Source organism: Chamaea fasciata, unplaced genomic scaffold (genome assembly GCF_029207755.1).
Source record: "Chamaea fasciata isolate MVZ Bird 193981 ecotype frontalis unplaced genomic scaffold, bChaFas1.0.hap1 SCAF_50, whole genome shotgun sequence".
Taxonomy (NCBI): domain Eukaryota; kingdom Metazoa; phylum Chordata; class Aves; order Passeriformes; family Sylviidae; genus Chamaea; species Chamaea fasciata.
The window spans coordinates 426,933-446,483 of record NW_027094135.1 but is presented as its reverse complement, the minus strand read 5'-3'; the positions used below and the strand labels follow the sequence as shown (position 1 = coordinate 446,483).

Sequence of the window (19,551 nt, the reverse complement as noted above, 5' to 3'; positions counted from 1 at the left end):
AAAACATCACATCAGTGATGTATTTTTTGAGGCAGCAGCATCAAAGCTCAGCTAAAAGAACGTTCTGTCGTTTCCGAGTGTTCCACTGCCTATTTGTTTAGATGAAAATGATCAAGTAGGATCTGGAATCTCTTGAAAAGGGATGGCCTTTAGCAGGGATGCTGGTTGCATACAGAGAGTGCATTTAGTTGAGTAGGACTCTGGAGGATGCTCTAGCATATTTGCCTAAAAATTGATATTTAATGATGCTGTTACTTCAGACAAGTCAAAATCCTTCTGTATAATGCTCCCCAGAAGAAGGAAGCTGTCATCTCTGGGAATGTACCAATGAGGCATAAATTTTCTTTCTTTTCTTTCTTTTCTTTCAGATCTATGAGGCTCAACCAGAGATCTCCAAGTCTTCTAAGACTTCAGAATTTCTTCCTCTCCCCAGATTGCTTCCGATGGTGATAGTAACAACAGTCCCTGCAGTGTGCAATAAAATAATGTTCACCCAGGGGTTAAATGTAAGAGCAGTCTGTGGTATTTCAGTGACTTTTCTCTCCCAGTTAGTACTGTTTGATTTTGCTGTGTGATCATTGAAGAAATTTCTTCAGTTGGTTAATTACCTGTGTTTTGTATTGTCCGCCCCAGCAGAAATCTGGCTTGGGAAAGCACTGGAAAATGAATGAAAACCGCTGATAGTGATTCCAGGTGCCTTTCACAAGCACCAGTTCTTCCGCTGTCTGGTGGTAGTTTAGGCTGGGAATCTGAAAACCTATGGATTCTTTACTGCTAGCCAAGACCTAGAAAATAATTAATTCATTGACCAGTTTTAACACATTCAAAGTACAGGTTCTGTGCAAAGCATAACAGGAATCACTGAAATGTCTCTAACTGACTTCTTCTTTTATTTGCCCAGCACAGTGGTGAAGCACAGCATCCTGTCACTGGAATCCATGGTGCCGAGAAGAGCCCTGAGGAACACTGAGCACTGTTTGTCTGGAGGAACCTGGCAAAGGTCACAAATCTACACGCTGCCAACAATGCAGGAGTTGGTGCGGCTCTACAGAGAAGCTGTCAGCAAGGTAGAAAGAAAGAGACAACTGGGGGCTGACAGGAGGCATTTTGCAGCCGGCTGACAACTGCTTTCCTCTGTACTTTCTCCTCAAGTAGTTGAACCCTAGGAGCCAGGAGATGGTATCCTGGGGGAGGCTGTGGATGAAATGGTGAGGTAGGAGCTTGCGTTTTCTGACACATCTGTCTGACAGGAATGCAAATAAAATTCTGTGGTGAGATGATCTGTAACATTAATGGCTCTTGAGCTGCAAATGCCTTTCAAGGCCAGGAAGCAAGTTCTCTTCCTGGTTCAAGTCAATGTAGCCCGCAGAGGTTACTCAGAACTTACTAAACAAAGGAGCACTTGAGTTGGAAATATACCATGAGAAGGAAGAACCAAACAAAATTTTCACGGGAAACCTTTTCAGTAAAATGTTCTTTCCAGTACTTTTGTTCTACAGAAGTGGAACTGCTTGATTTCAGGTCATTCCCTGATTGCACACAAGGTCAATTCTTACCTTTGTGAAGAGCAGCAGATCTTCCTGTTGGGTGTTTGGGGATGTATTTGTTGCAGGAGCTTTGTCTTACAAAGGAGAGCTGTTGCAATTTACCCGTTTTGCTTTTAGGTTTTACCGGACGTGAGTAGTATCGTGGCTGTCTGGCAGTCTCTTCTGAAGGAAGAGAGACAACACAGCGACAGCCCAGCAGAGAAAAAAGGAAGGTGATGTCTCCACTGTGAGGGCAATGACCGAGACGGAAGTTGCTGAGCAGCATGGTAGGCAAAGCAGGTGGAGTTACAGCTTCCTATCTGTGTGGGAATGGGTGTTGTGAAACCTTCATCCCACCCTTCACTTCAGCAGAATCCAGATCTCACTTGTGTATTTACTGCTCACCGTTTCTTTGTTCATTTCTTCAGGGCATTAGAATTGCCTGAAAACACAGTTGAATGTGTAGGCTGCCACTGTTACTGGAAGGTTAAGCAGTTTGACTTTGCTGTCCCAGGATCACAGAATGGTTGAGGCTGGAAGGCATCTCTGCAAATCATCTTGCCTGATACCTCTGCCTAATCCTGGTGGTTACCCAGGTCCATGTTCACACAGCTTTTGAACATCTCCAAAGATGGAGACCCCAGGACCTCTTTAGACAACTTGTGTGGGTGCTCGATCGCCTTCATAGTCAAAGAGTGTTTCCTGGTGCTCAGAGTGTTCCCGTGTTTCACTTTGTGCCCAGTGTCTCTGCTCCTGCGCTGGGTGCTTCTGGGAGGAGCTTTGCAGCCTCACTTCAGGTGTTCATACATATTGATGAGGTGGCCCTGAGCCTTCTCTTCAGCCTGAACAGTCCCGGCTCTCCCAGCCGTTTCTCACAGGAGAGATGTTCCAGTCCCTTCAGCATTTCTGTGAGCCTTTGCCTGACTCCCTCCAGTGTCTTCATGTTCTGGGGAGTCCAGGCCTGAACACAGCACTCCTGGTTTGGCCTCCCCAGCGCTGAGAGGAGGGGAAGGAGATGCTCCCTGACGTCAGGACACCAGGGCCTTCAGATCCTTCCCTGGCAACCTGCTCTCCACTTGCACTGTGGAATGGGTCTGTTCCTTCTCAGGTGCAGGGCTCTGCTCTTCCTCCTGTTGAACTCAGCCCACCTGCCCTTGACCTTTCCATGCTGGTGGCTGTTTCGCAGCCACAAAGGAAAACTCGCAGGGACACTCATATGCCTGAAAAATAATTTTTTGAGAGGTTTTTGTTTGTCCAGGTTATTTTACCAGGAGGTCATATTTGTTTTTTAGCAGTTAGGTACTGTGGCTACACCAATGCTTGTCTTGACGTAATACAGGAGTGGAATTGTGAGCGTTGGAAGAGGGACGTGGTGAAGGCTTCAGTTTTCCTCTCTCAAGCTCAGCATCCCTCCGGAAGGGCTTGCTTCCACAGTCCCACTGCTTCCCACAGCAGGGGATGGGAAGTTTCAGGATTGTCTGCATCTTGGCCACTGGCCTGTGAAGTTTTCCTTGTAGGCTGGAGATAAATCTGAAACCAGTTTCACCCTTCAGAGGGCATATTCCACAGAGACACTTCCTGGAGCAAAAGGTTTTTCAGTGGACGTCCTTCTGTGCCTCCCATTGGGCAGCAAAATGTCAGCACTGACAGTCCAAGGCTTGGAAACCAGTGGGGCAGCTGGGTTCTGTAGGACTGCAGCTGTAGTTCCTCAGCATTCTGTGGTCATGATGCTGTCACTTACTCCCAGTTCACCTTTAACAGCTTTATTTGCATTGTGGCCTCTAGAGAATTCCTTTCTAATGGGAGCTGAGACTCAGGCAAACAAAGTTTATCCATGGCATTCATCCAGTTCTTTCTAGCTCCCCGAGGGAGATGAAGTTAACAGGGAAAAGTTAGGTGTTGATTGTTTTGGTCCATGTGCTTTGCTTGCTTTCATTAATGGCTGGATAACAGGTAGCTTTTATGCCTCCTCATGTTACAACTGAAACCTGAGATGGCTTTTCCTAGGAAGTGAACAGTTGCATTAAGTGCTACTGCTGTTTCTCTCGGACAGGTATTTGTTGTCTGCCTCTTGCCAAAAGCTTACGCTGACAAGCCTTATTTTGAAAGGGGAAAGGGAAAGAGAGAAATTTTTAAGTGAAATAATAAATTTGCCACAAACTGTAGTGTACTGTCTCGTGCACTTCCCCAGCCAAACCTACCTGACATTAGCTAAAAGTAGCGCGCCCAGAAATCAGCAGCATGACCATATCCTTTCCTTCGCTTTTTCCTGTTGTTCAGCCCTGCACTGAACAGCAGTGGGACTGGTGGGGTTCTTACAGTGAGTATTCAGATGTTCAGGTGGTGTTTTACATGTGTGAGCACTTGTGAGTCAAATTAGAAACGGCAGCTCTCGATCTAAGCACCGAATAAGTGGATTTAGTTTTGAAAGTATTCATACAGGAATGTGTGGGGAAGGAAACTGGGGATTCCGTGGGTGTTTTTCCCATTCCTGTTGGGAAGATGGCAGGTCATTTCCTAGGCAAGTCTGCTGGAAATAAAGTTGGTAATGCTCAGTGTTTCTGTGCTGGGTAATGGAGGTGTGACACTTCACTCTTGCTGTGAAGGAAGGAGAAGCCAATTATGGTAATATTTTGTTTAGGTTCAGATGATGCTGAGATGCTGCTTCTGAAAGCTGCACTGCTTCAGGTCATGTCTTCATCAGAAGGTTGTGCCCCACTTGGTAGCACAGAGCAACTTTGATTTTAGCAAGCTGCTAAAAGGTATGTGATGGGGGTTTGTATTTCCTCCAGTGTTTTCTCTGGCTGTTTACAAAGTCCACAGCAGAAAGGAAGGTTTGCTTTTCTGTGGAGACAAAGGAACTGTTTTCTAAAAGTAGCCCATTTTAGTTTCTCTGTTATGTTTTTATTATTTTTTAAGTTTTTGTTGTTTGGTCTTACTGTTGGATTGCCTTGGTGGTGACTTTTTAAAATGTGGTGTTGTTTCTCGAATGAGGGCCACAAAGATCCTACACAGGCTCCGAGAGGCTCAGACACCAGTGCTTTGTGCTGCTGATGTCAGGTCAGATGGGGGCAGCTCAGGTTCCGATTGCACTGCGACAGCTCCCTGAGCTGTCACAAGAATAAGTGAGGTTATTCATGAGCTGGTGATAGCAGGGATGCAGGGAGAGACATGAGTGTGAAGTTCCATTGTCTGGAGCAAGTATTGTCATGGTACAAGCATTTGTTGAGTTAAATTCTGTATTTTGCTCTCCAGTTTGTCCATCCTTTGTCCTGCCTGTAGGTCACAGCTTTTCAAGGTTGCTGAGACTGATAGAAGAGATTTTATATTTCCATGCACGACCAGTGCTTTGTGCTGGGGTTAGCTGATGAAATCTCCCTCCGAGGGCAGGATTCCCACCTTGGGTTGGCCAGCCTTCGCTGCAGTGTGTCTGGGGATCCCATGACATGAAGATCTCTGAATTGCCAGCTTGTCTCACAGTTGTGTTCTAAACCCTAAAACAGGAATGTTCTGAAGTCTCAGGCAGAGGAACCGAAGTGAAGTTTGTTTCTTGCGTTCACACCTCAGGTATCGTCACTGGAAAGGGCCTGCGGGAGGAGGTCCCTCCTCTTCTGCAGCACCATATCCTGAAAGTGGCTTTAGAACTTCCTGCCAGCAAGTTTGCCTGGTTCAGAGGACAGGTAAGAGGCTGGTGCAAAGTTATGTTTGCTTGCTCTGTTGTCCTCAAATGTTTTCCTCTGGCATCGCCTAGTTTTAAATTAGTCCAGCCATTTTAGGGGTGACCCTTTTGTAAAGCAGCAGGAATTACAGTCTTAGCAGTAGTGAAAACTCCCTTCTGAGCTGGAAGGTTTTTTACAAGGAAAACATTTTTTGCCTCCCTGATGAACGGAGGAGAAGGTTGCTGTAGCTCTTTGTGTCTCTGGAGATGTTCCCTCACAAGAAAGAGTGTGCTGGATTCCACTTGTCTGGAAAGCCTGAGCTGCAGACCAGGGAAATGAGCTACTGATGGGAGCCGTCCCACCTCTTCCCAAGGAGGATTCCAACATTTTTTAATGCTCTCCATAATTGGTGGAAACCATCAGGGCCCCAGCTCTATTTTACTGCAGGCTTGTCAAATAAGTACTCTGTCAAGACTTGGCTTGTCATGTCAGGAGAAAGGAGTGGACCTGGCTTTGAGGAGGTAGCAGGGATAGACATGGAATGATTAGGGAATGAAATATGATTGATGAGGGAAGTTGCTTTGTCTTGGGCCCTTTCAATAGTTGGGGGTTTCCGTTACTACGGTCTTCTTCCACTTTTCAGGAAAACATTTTGCAAATGAATGCAACGATGCTGGCTCATTGACTGCAAAGTAGTGTAAATGATCCCACTGGTTTCTGGCCTTGGGACTTTTGGGCAGGTCTGTAAAGTAACACGCTTACCTTACATATCATTGTCAGTGCAACATAGTCCTGTACAGTGTTGCTGTAGCAGAGGAATTCTAATACATTTTTCTTGTAGGACATCTCTGAAACAGAGAAGCTATCTGGTGAAAAATCAGTCTTCTATTTACTGATGAAAATGTTTGTTACAAGTACCCACTCTCATCTGAAAACTTCCAGCAAACAATTAATCATCAAGGTACATATTTGAATTGAAATATCGGGATATTCACTATATCCCACTGGTCTGAAATGCCAGGATGGTAAATTTTTTTCTTGAAGCAGCAGATACCTTTACTGCATGATTGTGTGGTCGACACCTGATTCAGGTTTAATTTAGCGATGATTTTCTTTGTTAGATCAGTAGTTTTCTAAACTGCCCTACAGGCTATTGTTAAGGCGCACTTTTTTTCTGCCTGTGATGACATGAAGATGTACAACCCTCTGAAAGCAGTATAACCTGCTTTCCAGAAATTATAGAGGTAAGGTTTTTAGTGTCCACTGTGCAGTTGACAAGTCCTTCTAGTGAGTGGAAAGAAAAGGCCTCTTGAGTTGAGGGGGTGAGGAGAGTGGCAGGTACTTCTTTTCATCGACCTGCTCTTCCTCTTTTCTTTCCCAAAAGAAGGAATCATGAAGTTACTGTACAAAAAGATCTGCATCTCCTGGAGTTTTGTATTTGAGGTGTTTTGAGGTTTATTTTCACACCTCCCCCTTTGTTTCCTGGACAGGTTTTACGTGACAGTGGAGTGTTTGAGTACACATGGAAGGGAACTTTCAGTTTGGCTGGAACATTTGGATAATGCAACAGAAGACCAGAAGGAAGCAGTGATTCAGCTTTTGGAAAGGGTAACAGTGTTCAAATTAGCTGGATAAACAATGCAAAGAATAATTGTTGGGGGTTAGGTTTGTTCCTTCTTTCTCTAAAGAATTTTTTCCCACAAGTTACCAAGGAGACCAAGTGTTGGATACTTGAGAGTACTTAACTGAAACAAAGAGGTGGACAAAGGTGGAAGGGGGAGATAATGCAGGTAAAAGACAGAGCTTGAGGCAGCTGCGGGCTCTTCTTTTTCCTGCGTTTGGGGAGAGAGAGAGAATGGCTGTTGCTGGCTGGAAAAGTTTCACTGTGGCCAAAAGGATCCAGTCCTGGAAAATCTACTATCATCAGTTCTGCCTCGCCTTCGGCTTCTTCTTTGCTAGATGAGGATTGGAGAGTTTTTAGCAATTGAGAGGAAGGATACAAACAAGAGATAAGAAAATTAACAGCAGTAGTAAGGGAAGAAGAAAAAGGGAGATGTGGACAAGGACCACCAAAGCAAGGACCACCCCGACTAGGGAAAGACCAGTGTGCATTCTGTAAGAAATTTGGAAGCTGGAAGAACCAGTGCCCAGAACAAAGAAAAGGCGATGGTTAAAGGAGACTGAAAAGGGGAGGGGGTGGTTGCTCACATCAAAGAAGACTGAGGAGGACCAGAGGATTTTACCCTAGGGGAGCCTCTGGTTGTAATCAAGATAGGGAACAAAGGAAAGGAAATGAAATTTTGGGGGGACACAGGGACAACGTACTCAGTGTTAAATAAAGCTTTAATACCTATAACAGATGATTATGGTATGGTGAAGGAGGCAATTGGCCAACCTGAAAGTGTATTTATGTAGACCACTGAAATATAAACTTGGGAAACAATGGGGAATTCGTAAGTTTTTATACATGCCCAATGCCCCATCAGCACTTTTGAGTAGAGATTTATTGGAGCAACTAGAAGCAAAGATAATATTCAAAAATGGAGAGATTATTTTGGAGGTTAAGGATTGACAATATGTGGAATGGTTAAGCTTAGTGTCAATAGCCAATGGGACCAAAACTAAAAGTGAAGAAGAGACTAGCAGAAAAGGAATGGATCAGGTATTTCCTGGGGTATGGGCTTCTAACATACCATTGAGGGCAAAGAATGCACCTCTAGTGCAAATTGAACTTAAAGAAGGAAAACAACCAGTTGGAGTTAAACAGTATCCCTTTAAAAAAGGAAGACAGGGAAGGGATTAGCCCAGTAATTGAAAACTTTTTGCAGATAGGGCTATTAAAAGAGTGTCAGTCTGATTTTAATACTCCTATTTGGCCTGTTAAAAAGCCTGATGGGTCAGACTGAGTAGTATACAGGATTTGCAGGCTGTTAATAGGCTAATTGAAAATTTGTACCCACTGATTGCCAACCCCTACACATTGTTAACCCATTTAACACCTGAACTAATTTGGTTTACCATTTTAGATTTGAAAGATGCTTTCTTTTGCCTTCCTCTCCATGAAGCCAGCCAGACAATTTCTGCATTTGAATGGGAAAGACCCAAGAATGGGCGCAAAACTCAGCTCGCATGGACAGTTTTAACCCAAGGATTCAAACACTCTTCCATGATATTTGAAGAACAGCTTGAAAAATACTTGGAATCCTGGGAAGGCCCATCAGGAGAAGGACAGCTGTTTCAGTATGTAGATGACCTCCGGATAGCTACTTGAACTGAAGAGACATGCGTGGATCGGACAGTAAGCCTCCTAAACTTTTTGGGTCTACAAGGGTATCGAGTATCCCAGAAGAAAGCTCAGATAGTGAGGCAAAGAGTTTTCTACCTGGGCTACGAAGTCAGTGCTGGACAAAGGATCTTAGGGCAGGATGGCAAGGAAGCAACATGCCAGACCCCAAAACCCCAGACAGTAAAGGAACTGAGAACCTTTTTGGGCCTGACAGGCTGGTGTAGACTGTGGATTTACAATTGTGGATTTATAATCCCCTATATGCCTTGGTTATAGAAGGAACCAGAGACCTCCAACGGACAAAAGAAGCAACACGAACCTTCAACCACCTAAAGAAGGCCCGCATGTCAGCTCCAGCCCTGGGACTTCCAGATGTGAGTAAACCATTCTTTTTATTTTCTCACAAAAAGCAGGAGATTGCTTTGGGAATACTGGCACAAGACCTCGGCCTGTGTCACAGGGCAGTCACCTACTTTGCCAAGCAGCTGGATGCAGCAGCCAAGGGATGGCCAGGGTGCCTCAGAGCTGCAGTGGTGATGAACATTCAGGAAGCACACAAGTTCACCCTAGGCCAGAAGATGACTGTGTCCCACAGTCATGCTAGAAGATGCTAGCAGATCTAGAAGACACTAGTGTCCCACACAGTGTCTGCAGTCCTGCAGGTAAAAGGCAGACATTGTCTTTCCACACAGAGGTTCCAGAAATACCAAGCCATAATGGTAGAGCAAGATCATGTAGAAATTGTGGTAACTAATCTTGTGAACCCAGCTTCCTTTGTCAGTGGGGATACGGGAGAACCAGTGATCCATGATTGCTGGAGACCATCAAAGCCACCTACTCCAGTCGCCCAGATCTGGAGGACACCCCTCTCGAGGACCCTGAGACTTGATTTACTGATGGAAGCAGCTGTGTGATCAGTGGAAAAAGACATGCTGGGTATGCAGTTACCACGAGCAGAGAAGTAATAGAGTCTGGACCATTACCAACCAACACCTCTGCACAGAAGGCTGAAATAATTGCCCTAACCTGGGCTTTAGGACAGGCAAAAGGAAAGAAAATTATTATTTATACAGACTCAAAGTATGCATTTGGGATGGCTCATGCTCATGGAGCCATCTGGAAAGAAAGAGGACTGTTGAACTCACCAGGGAAAAGTATTAAACATTCCCAGGAGATAATAAAACTATTGGCGGCAGTCCTGCTACCTGAAAAAGTAGCCATCATGCACATCAAGGAAATGAGCAGGTGGACAGAAAGGCAAAAGAAGCAGCTAAAGGTGAGGTGATTATTGAGACAGTTGAGGCAGCCTTAATTCCAGATGGACAGATTTCTACTGAAGGTAAGTCAAGGTATAGCAAAAAAGAACAAGATGCTAACTGAGCAAGAAAATGGAAGTTATAACCAAGAAGGGTGGGCAATCACAGATGAAGGAAAAGGAAGACTTGTGATTCCCTATTACATGCCATGGTCATTGGTGAAAGAGGAACATGAGAAAACACACTGGGGAATAGACACTCTGTATAACTATTTGAAGGACAGAATCATAGCCAGAATTTTGCAAACAACAGTAATTCCAGTGACTCGCCAATGTAGCCTTTGCCTCCAAACTAATCCCAAAACTATTCCTAAACCAAAGCTTGGACAAACTGGGAAAGGTTATGGGCCTGAGCAGCAATGACAAATTGATTTTTCAGAACTACCCAGGATGGGGAGGGTATCGATATTGGCATTTACAGAAACCTCTTCAGGGTGGCCAGAAGCTTTCCCTACCAGAACTGCCAAAGCACAAGAAGTAACCAAAGCATTGTTACAGGAAATAATACCGTGTTTTGGAGTCCCAGGCACAATGTCTTCAGACAGGGGCCCACATTTTATTTCAAAACTTGAGCAGCAAATTAGCCGGCACCTAGGCATAGTCTGGGAACTTCATATCCCATATCATCCTCAGTCAAGTGGCCAGGTGGAAAAAATGAACCATCTGATTAAGCAGCAAATTGTAAGACAGGACAAGAAGCAAAGTTACCTTGGCCTAAAGCTCTTCCAGTAGCATTATTACGAATTCAGACGAAGCCAAGAACAAAAGAAAAATGAAGTTCTTTTGAAATATTGTATAGAAGATCATATGGGGTCCAAGAAGGAACAACACCTACCCAAGTAGGGGAAGAAACCCTACACGGGTGGTCCTAAACAGAGAAATTGAGAAACATGTGGCTGGGGCTCAAAGGAGAGAACTAGATGGGCCAGTACATAACATACAGCCAGGGGATTATGTATATGTTATGTCTTTTGCAGAAAAGACTCTGGAACCCCAGTGGGAAGGACCATTCCAGGTGCTCCTCACCACCTTTACTGCAATCAAGATCAGAGAGCAAAATGCCTGCATTCATCACACTCGAGTGAAGAAGGCTCCTGAAGTGATCTGGAGAGCCACACCAGCTGATAATGAACTAAAACTGAAGCTTATTCGGGAAAGTGAATGGTGTGTGTAAAATGTTAGAATAGGTCAATAACTTTTGAAGAATAGAAAGATTTGTAGTTGTTATGGAAAATCAAACAGGCATAGTTTGGAGAATTGTGGCCTTTGCAACCATCGTTATAGCCACCGCTGGGGTTAAGGCAACACCACGCACATATAGTGTGACAGGTATATAGAGGTGTAGTAGTTTCAAGGCAAAACAAATGAGAGGCTCCAAGTCAGAGATACAATTTAATAGGAAAAAAGAAAAAAAAAGGAAAGAAAGTAAAATAAAATCAATGCAATAATACAAAAGACCACTGACAGAGTCAGAATACAACCTGAGCGTAGTGATGGAAGCAGTCCAGATGAGGTGGTCTTCCTGAAGCAGTGATCCTGTAGAAAAGTCTGGTAGCTCGGGTCCTCTGGGAATCCAGTGGGTAAGCGCCCCTCTGGTGTTCAGAGTCTCAGCTTATATCCAGGCTGGAATGCTTGGTTTCTCCCTCTGGGCGGAGCATCCCACAATGGGATGGTGAGTCATGTGATAAGGCCTGATGGGCCCATTAACAGGAGGTAGTCCAGGAGGGGGTTATCTGTGAGCTGTGTAGCAAAGGTGCTGATGGCCCATTAACAGAAGATAAGCCAGAGTGGAGGAGGCAGGGAGCACTGCCTCACCTGGTTTCAACAGTTCTTGAAGATGGTGATAGAATATACTTCAACCCAGGACATTATCCACCCCTTATTCTATTACCATCTACATCATCCCAAATCAATACCTTCCTTAAACTACACACACACACATATATATATATAATGAAATCCTACACACAGTTCTCACTTAAAATAAGGTCTCCTTGTGGTACACAGTGGGTGTCCCCATCCTTTTGCATCACCCACCAAGTGTAACCAGGTCCTTGTGCAAAGACAACCCCACGGATGGGTTTGCCCTTGCCCGAGGTGGGATTAATCCAAACAGTCTTTCCTAACATACCTCTCATGTGTATCACAGGGACCCTATCTCCATCCACTGTATGCAAGGATTCAGACTGGGCAGGACCAGCTCGATTGATGGACCCTCGGGTATTGACCATCCAGGTGGCCTTCGCTAAGTTCTGTTCTCAATTTTTGAAGGTCCCTCCACCAAGTGCCTTAAGGGTAGTTTTAAGCAGTCCATTGCAGCGTTCCACCTTCCCAGCAGCTGGTGCATGGTATGGGATATGGTATATCCATTCGATTCCGTGTTCTCTGGCCCAAGTGCTTATGAGGCCATTCTTGAAATGAGTCCCGTTGTCTGACTCAATTCTCTCAGGGGTGCCATGTCTCCACAGGACCTGCTTTTCCAGGCCCAAGATGGTGTTCCGGGCAGTAGCATGAGGCACAGGGTAGGTCTCCAGCCATCCAGTGGTTGCTTCCACCATGGTGAGCACGTAGCGCTTGCCTTGGCGGGTTTGGGGAAGGGTGATGTAGTCAATTTGCCAGGCTTCCCCATACCTATACTTTGACCATCGTCCGCCATACCACAGAGGCTTCACTCGCTTGGCCTGTTTGATCGCAGCACAGGTCTCGCAGTCATGGATAGCCTGGGAGATGCTGTCCATAGTAATGTCCACCCCTCGGTCACGAGCCCATCGATATGTTGCATCTCTCCCTTGATGACCAGAGGCATCATGAGCCCAACGAGCTAGGAACAATTCTCCTTTGTGCTGCCAGTCTAGATCAACCTGAGATACTTTCACCTTGGCAGCTCGATCCACCTGCTCGTTGTTGTGATGTTCTTCATTAGCCCGACTCTTGGGTACATGCGCATCCACGTGTCGAACCTTCACGGTCAGCCTTTCTACTCGGGTGGCGATGTCCTGCCAAATCTCAGCAGCCCAGATGGGTTTCCCTCTGCGCTGCCAGTTGGCCTTTCTCCAGCGGTCCAGCCATCCCCACAGAGCATTAGCTACCATCCATGAGTCAGTGTAGAGATAGAGCCTTGGCCACTTCTCTCGTTCAGCAATATCCAAAGCCAGCTGGACAGCTTTAAGCTCTGCGACCTGACTCGATCCACCTTCTCCCTCGGTAGCCTGTGCAACTCGTCGTGTGGGGCTCCATACAGCAGCTTTCCATTTCCGGTTAGCACCTACAATTCGGCAGGAACCGTCGGTGAAAAGGGCATATCGTCTCTCACTCTCTGGTAGCTCGTTATATGGTGGGGCTTCCTCGGCCCGTGTCACTTGCTCCTCCTCTTCTTCAGAGGATAATCCAAAGGTCTCACCTTCAGGCCAGTTTGTTATAATTTCCAGAATCCCAGGGCGATTCAGGTTTCCAATACGGGCGCGCTGCGTGATCAGGGCGATCCATTTGCTCCACGTGGTGTCGGTGGCGTGATGTGTGGTAGGAACCTTTCCCTTGAACATCCACCCCAGCACCGGTAGTCGAGGTGCCAGAAGCAGCTGTGCTTCAGTACCAATCACCTCTGAGGCAGCTTGGACTCCTTCATAGGCGGCTAAGATTTCCTTCTCTGTGGGAGTGTAGTTGGCTTCGGATCCTCTGTAGCTTCGGCTCCAGAATCCCAGTGGTCGTCCCCGAGTCTCACCCGGCACCTTCTGCCAAAGGCTCCATGACAGACCATGGCTCCCGGCTGCAGAGTAAAGCACATTCTTCACCTCTGATCCCGTCCTGACTGGGCCAAGGGCTACCGCATGAGCGATTTCCTGCTTGATCTGGGCGAAAGCTTGCTGCTGTTCTGGGCCCCAGTGGAAATCATTCTTCTTGCGGGTGACCAGGTAGAGAGGGCTCACAATTTGGCTATACTCGGGAATGTGCATCCTCCAGAAACCTATGGCACCTAGGAAAGCTTGTGTTTCCTTCTTGTTGGTCGGTGGAGACATTGCAGTGATCTTATTGATGACTTCAGTGGGAATCTGACGCCGTCCATCTTGCCACTTCACTCCCAGGAACTGGATCTCTCGAGCAGGTCCCTTGACTTTGCTCCTCTTGATGGCGAAGCCGGCCTTCAGGAGAATCTGAATGATCTTCTCTCCCTTCTCAAAGACTTCTGTTGCGGTGTTTCCCCACACGATAATGTCGTCAATGTATTGCAGGTGTTCTGGAGCCTCACCCTTTTCCAGTGCAGCCTGGATCAGTCCATGGCAAATGGTGGGACTGTGCTTCCACCCCTGGGGCAGTCGGTTCCAGGTGTACTGCACGCCCCTCCAGGTGAAGGCAAACTGAGGCCTGCATTCTGCTGCCAGAGGAATGGAGAAAAAGGCATTTGCAATATCAATGGTCGCATACCATTTTGCTGCCTTGGATTCCAGCTCATACTGAAGCTCCAACATGTCTGGTACGGCAGCGCTCAGTGGTGGTGTGACTTCATTCAGGCCACGGTAATCCACTGTCAGTCTCCATTCTCCACTGGACTTACGCACGGGCCATATAGGGCTATTAAAGGGTGAACGAGCCTTGCTTACCACCCCTTGGCTCTCCAGCTCACGAATCATCTTATGGATGGGGACCACAGAGTCTCTGTCGGTGCGATATTGCCGACGGTGCACTGTTGCTCGGGCGATCGGCACCTGTTGTTCTTCAACTTTCAGTAGTCCCACAGCAGAGGGGTCGTCTGAGAGTCCAGGCAAGGTACTCAGTTGTCTGATGCCTTCTGTCTCTAGAGCAGCTATGCCAAAAACCCAGCGGTATCCTCTTGGGTCTTTGAAATACCCATTTCTGAGATAGTCTATGCCCAAAATGCATGGGGCCTCTGGACCAGTCACAATGGGGTGTTTCTGCCATTCTTTCCCAGTTAGACTTACTTCAGCTTCCAGTACAGTCAGCTCCTGGGATCCTCCTGTCACCCCAGAAATGGAAATGGGTTCTGCTCCCACGTACCTTGATGGCATCAGAGTACACTGAGCACCGGTATCAACCAGAGCCGTATATCTTTGTGGGTCAGATGTTCCAGGCCATCGGATCCACACAGTCCAGTAGATCCGATTGTCCCTTTCCTCTACCTGGCTAGAGGCAGGGCCCCCCTATTCCTGGTCATGGCATACATTGCTCTCTTCTTGTAAATATGTTTCTGAGGTTCCTTCAAGAGGATCAGTCATATCGTCATTCCTGTACCGTCTGGAGTTCTGTGCACGAGAGACCGGAGCAACATTGATTCTAGATGGGCTCTTTGTGGTAGGTGTTTCTCTTTTCAGTTCACGTACCCGGGCTGCTAAGGAGGAGGTGGGTTTTCCATCCCACTTCCTCATGTCTTCTCCATGCTCCCGAAGAAAAGACCAGAGGTTACCTCGGGGTGTGTATCCTCTCTCCCTGGCTGGGGAGCGCCTGCTCCTAATGGCAGAGACTCTCATTGGCTCTGGCTGGATATGGTAAATTTCTTCCTTAAGTTCTTTTTTCAGTTTCTGATGGCCTTCTTCAATCAAGTTCCGGACTTGCTCAGCCAGTCTTGTTTCCACAGATGAGACATGGGTACGAACTGGGGCAGTGACAGTGTCCTCGTAAATTCTTAGTTTATTAGCCAAGACACCTACCCTGTCCTCACCTTCCCTCCATTGCAGTGTTGCCAGGTAACGTGAGTACATCTCGGGTCCAAGCCGTGCAAATCTCAACCACATCCGTGATGTGCACTGGACACCATCTGGGTTTTTAGGAAATCTCTCATCTTCTGAAAAAATGATTTCCAACACAGCCAATTCCCTCAGGCATCGGATACCTTGTTCTATTGTGTTCCATTTTCCTTGGTGCACTTGGAGGTCTTCTTTACAAAGGTATCTATCCTTCACACTTGTTAGCAGTCGCTGCCAGAGGCTGAGAGGTTCTTGGCTTTTCCCAATCCCCTGGTCAATGACCACATCCCGGGACAACGATCCCAGTTGCCTGGCCTCACTTCCATCCAGAATGGTGTCATTGGCTGCAGCGTCCCAGATGCGGAGCAGCCAGGTCAGGATGGACTCGTTGGTCTGGCGGGTGAATTCCCTTCGCAGGTCACGCAGCTCACCCAGAGATAGAGAGCGAGTGATGATTTCTGGCTCTGTCTCTTCTGCTGATTGTGAAGGTCCTGCTGCACCCTCATCAGTCACTATGCGGACTGATTTGGTCCTTGATTTCTTCTTCTGAACGGGGGCAACTGCTACTGGTTTAGGCTGTTCCGGTTCGGTGATGGTTTGTGTGGAGATGCTGATGGCACCCTTAGTCCTTTTCTCCTCTGTGACAGTCTGCGTAGATGTGGACACTGTTGCCTCACTTTTGGCTTCTTTCTCCTCTGTGACGGTCTGTGTAGATGAGGACACTGTTGCCTTGCCTTTGGTTCCTTTCACCTCTGTGACACTCTGTGTAGACACTGATATTGTTGCTCTGCTTCTTTTTCCCTCTTCCTCTTCCTTCAGAACACGCTGTATCACACCATGTAGTGTTTTGATTCTAAGCATGGTGCGGGCCGTGCAGAGAAGACAAAACAGGACTAACAACAACATCATGCTGTCCTTGGCATCCAGAGGGTATTCCATATCTTCAAAAACTGCTGTGTCATGCCTGAAAAGCTGGAAAAAATCATTCTTCACCCCTCCCCACAGGGGCTGGGTGAGATTGTTGAGGCCCCAGATGTAGCATCCTAGACCAGAACAAGAAAACAAAACTGGGTGTATATTCTGAATAATGTTCATTGCCTCAGAGTTTATCAAGCAATGGACATAATAGACTACTAAAGCAATTTTAGTACCATACCCTGGTCTGTGCAGGAGCATTAAGACTGGCAGATAGTACCCCAGTTGTGGAAAAATATAGAGAGATAGATATAAGACACATGTAAGCATGTTGAGCATCATAGCGAACAGGTGTCTTCTTCAATACAAAATTGTAATTCTGACTTTTCTCAGTGCCTTGTGCCCCACGCTGGGCGCCAAAAATGTAGTAGTTTCAAGGCAAAACAAATGAGAGGCTCCAAGTCAGAGATACAATTTAATAGGAAAAAAGAAAAAAAAGGAAAGAAAGTAAAATAAAATCAATGCAATAATACAAAAGACCACTGACAGAGTCAGAATACAACCTGAGCGTAGTGATGGAAGCAGTCCAGATGAGGTGGTCTTCCTGAAGCAGTGATCCTGTAGAAAAGTCTGGTAGCTCGGGTCCTCTGGGAATCCAGTGGGTAAGCGCCCCTCTGGTGTTCAGAGTCTCAGCTTATATCCAGGCTGGAATGCTTGGTTTCTCCCTCTGGGCGGAGCATCCCACAATGGGATGGTGAGTCATGTGATAAGGCCTGATGGGCCCATTAACAGGAGGTAGTCCAGGAGGGGGTTATCTGTGAGCTGTGTAGCAAAGGTGCTGATGGCCCATTAACAGAAGATAAGCCAGAGTGGAGGAGGCAGGGAGCACTGCCTCACCTGGTTTCAACAGTTCTTGAAGATGGTGATAGAATATACTTCAACCCAGGACAAGAGGTGTCAAGGAAAAGCCTATGATTTTCACTCCAGTAGGTTTTTGGGGCATATGTTGAAGGTTACAAAGGCAATTTCTAGGAAAGGAAAAAACATTTGGGGATATGAATACATGTGCTCAGGACACATTCCATTAGTCTTAGCAAGAACCCATGAAACACATCCAAATTGGTCCTGAATGTTGTGACAAATGTTCAGGCAATGGCAGCCTGGGCATCCCTGGGAGGGAGGGAGGGAGGGAGGGACGGAGGGAGGGAGGGAGGGAGGGAGGGAGGGAGGGAGGGAGGGAGGGAGGGAGGGAGGGAGGGAGGGAGGGAGGGAGGGAGGGAGGGAGGGAGGGAGGGACTGCTACCCAAGAAGCTACTGGGCAAGATAATACTGGGCAAGAAACTAATCTCCAAGAAACTACTCCCCAGGACACTACTGACCAAGAAATACTCCCCTAGGAAGTACTGGGCAACAAAGTGTTTGAAGTGCAATCACTGTGCTTTATGGCAAGACTGCAGGAAAAGAAAGAAGCAGAGAAGGAAGGATAGAAATGTTTGTCCAGGCTGTGAAATTATCGCCCTTGTTTTTGCTATGTTCCTGCCCCAGCACGAAGAACCAGAATTTTGCACCAGAAAATGCAACAGCAGTTACTGAGTTCATCCTAGAGGGTTTCCCAGAGCATGATCCAAGACTGCGGATGTTTTTATCTCAGGTCCTTCTGCTCATGTACCTGACAACAGTGATGGGGAACGAAACCATCCTTTTCCTCCTGTGTGTGGATCACCACCTGCAAACCCCCATGGACGTTTTCATCTGCAGCCTGGCCTTCCTGGAAATCTGGTTTACATCCTCCACAAGCATCAAATGGTTTGTGATGCTGAGTTCTGGTCAGAACACTCTCTCACTAGGCAGCTGCTTTGCCCAAAACTATTTTTATTTTGCCCTGGGCTGCACAGAGTTCTTCCCTGGTTGTCATGTCCTTTGACCGCTGTGTTGCCATCTGCCACCCTTTGCTCTATGCTGACATCACAAAGCCTCAGCTCTGTGTCCACCTGGGTGTTGGTGCTTTGGGTCCTCGGCTTTGTCCTGCTGAGCTACCGCTGCTCTTCCTCACTGAGCTGTCTTTCTGTGGCTCCAAGATCCCCCATTTCCTCTGGGACAACTCCCCCTTGTTCAAACTGTCCTGCTCTGACACCAGCCTGCTTTGGGAAACAGACTCTGTCTTCTTACCGTGTGTCGTGCTGGGCTCCTTGTGTTTGACTCTGGCATTTGACATCTGCGTCCTTTTCTGTGTTCTGCATCTTCCAGCAGCCTCTGGGAGGAAGAAAGCTTTGACCACGTGTTCTTCCCATCCCGTCACCTTATCCATTGCCCGTGGGAGCTGCATTGCTCTCTGCACGTGTCCTGCAGAAGATGTTTCCTTGAGGACCAACAGAACTGGAGCTCTGCTGAACACAGTCCTGTTCCCGTTCCTAAATCCATTCATCTGCAGCCTTGGGAACAAATCTGTGATCCTGGTCCTGAACAAATCCATTGCCAGGCCAAGAACAAAGCCTTTCCTCTAAGCAAGGTGCATTTCTGGAAAGCCATCCCAAGGATCTGGTATCATCTGTTACACAAAACCAGTGCCTGTGTGTGCAGCCTCCAAACACGGCTGCCTCAGGAGATTGATGCTCCTGCTGGGTTGTGTCAGGTTAAGAGAGAAGAGACTCATCTGCACTCCCAGACAGGGCACCAACAATGGCAGCAGGACAAACTCAGTTCATTCTCTGCCCAGGCTGCTCCCGGGCCCATCTCAGGAGAGCCACCAGCTCATTAAGAGCCCATCTCTGGAACAGAGAAGAGCTCAGAGGAACAGTGGCAAGTGACAATCCAAATTACAGCTCCTGAGCGATGCACACCTTGTCCCAGCTCCTTTCCTGGGACAGCCATCAACCCTGCTTTGAAACCCCAAAGTTTGAAACCCCAAAGTCACCCTCCCAGTAAAGAAAGACTTTCTCCTGTGCAGTCTAAACCCTCCCTGGTACAGCTTTGAACCATTCTCACACGTTCCATCCCAGGATATCAGGGAGAAGAGAAAGGGAAATGCAGGGCAGAGCCAGGGGGGCAGCGAGATGGGAGTGTGCAGCCTGCAGGGACACAGCAGCAGCTGTGGGACAGCGCAGGACAAGCTGTGCTGGACGTGGCCAAGGGCCCGGCAGGGCTGGCAGTG

General features: G+C 47.1%; 1 protein-coding gene across 1 annotated transcript; it reads left to right on the top strand.

Moving 5' to 3' along the window:
* Positions 1–17,889: 17,889 nt before the first annotated feature.
* On the top strand, positions 17,890–18,886 carry LOC136304098 (olfactory receptor 6F1-like; the record flags this gene model as incomplete). Its single annotated transcript, XM_066207758.1, is given in 4 exon segments — positions 17,890–18,302; positions 18,304–18,406; positions 18,408–18,438; positions 18,441–18,886. Coding segments are annotated over 4 exon segments (993 nt in total), but the record flags the coding sequence as incomplete, so codon positions are not given.
* Positions 18,887–19,551: the final 665 nt, after the last annotated feature.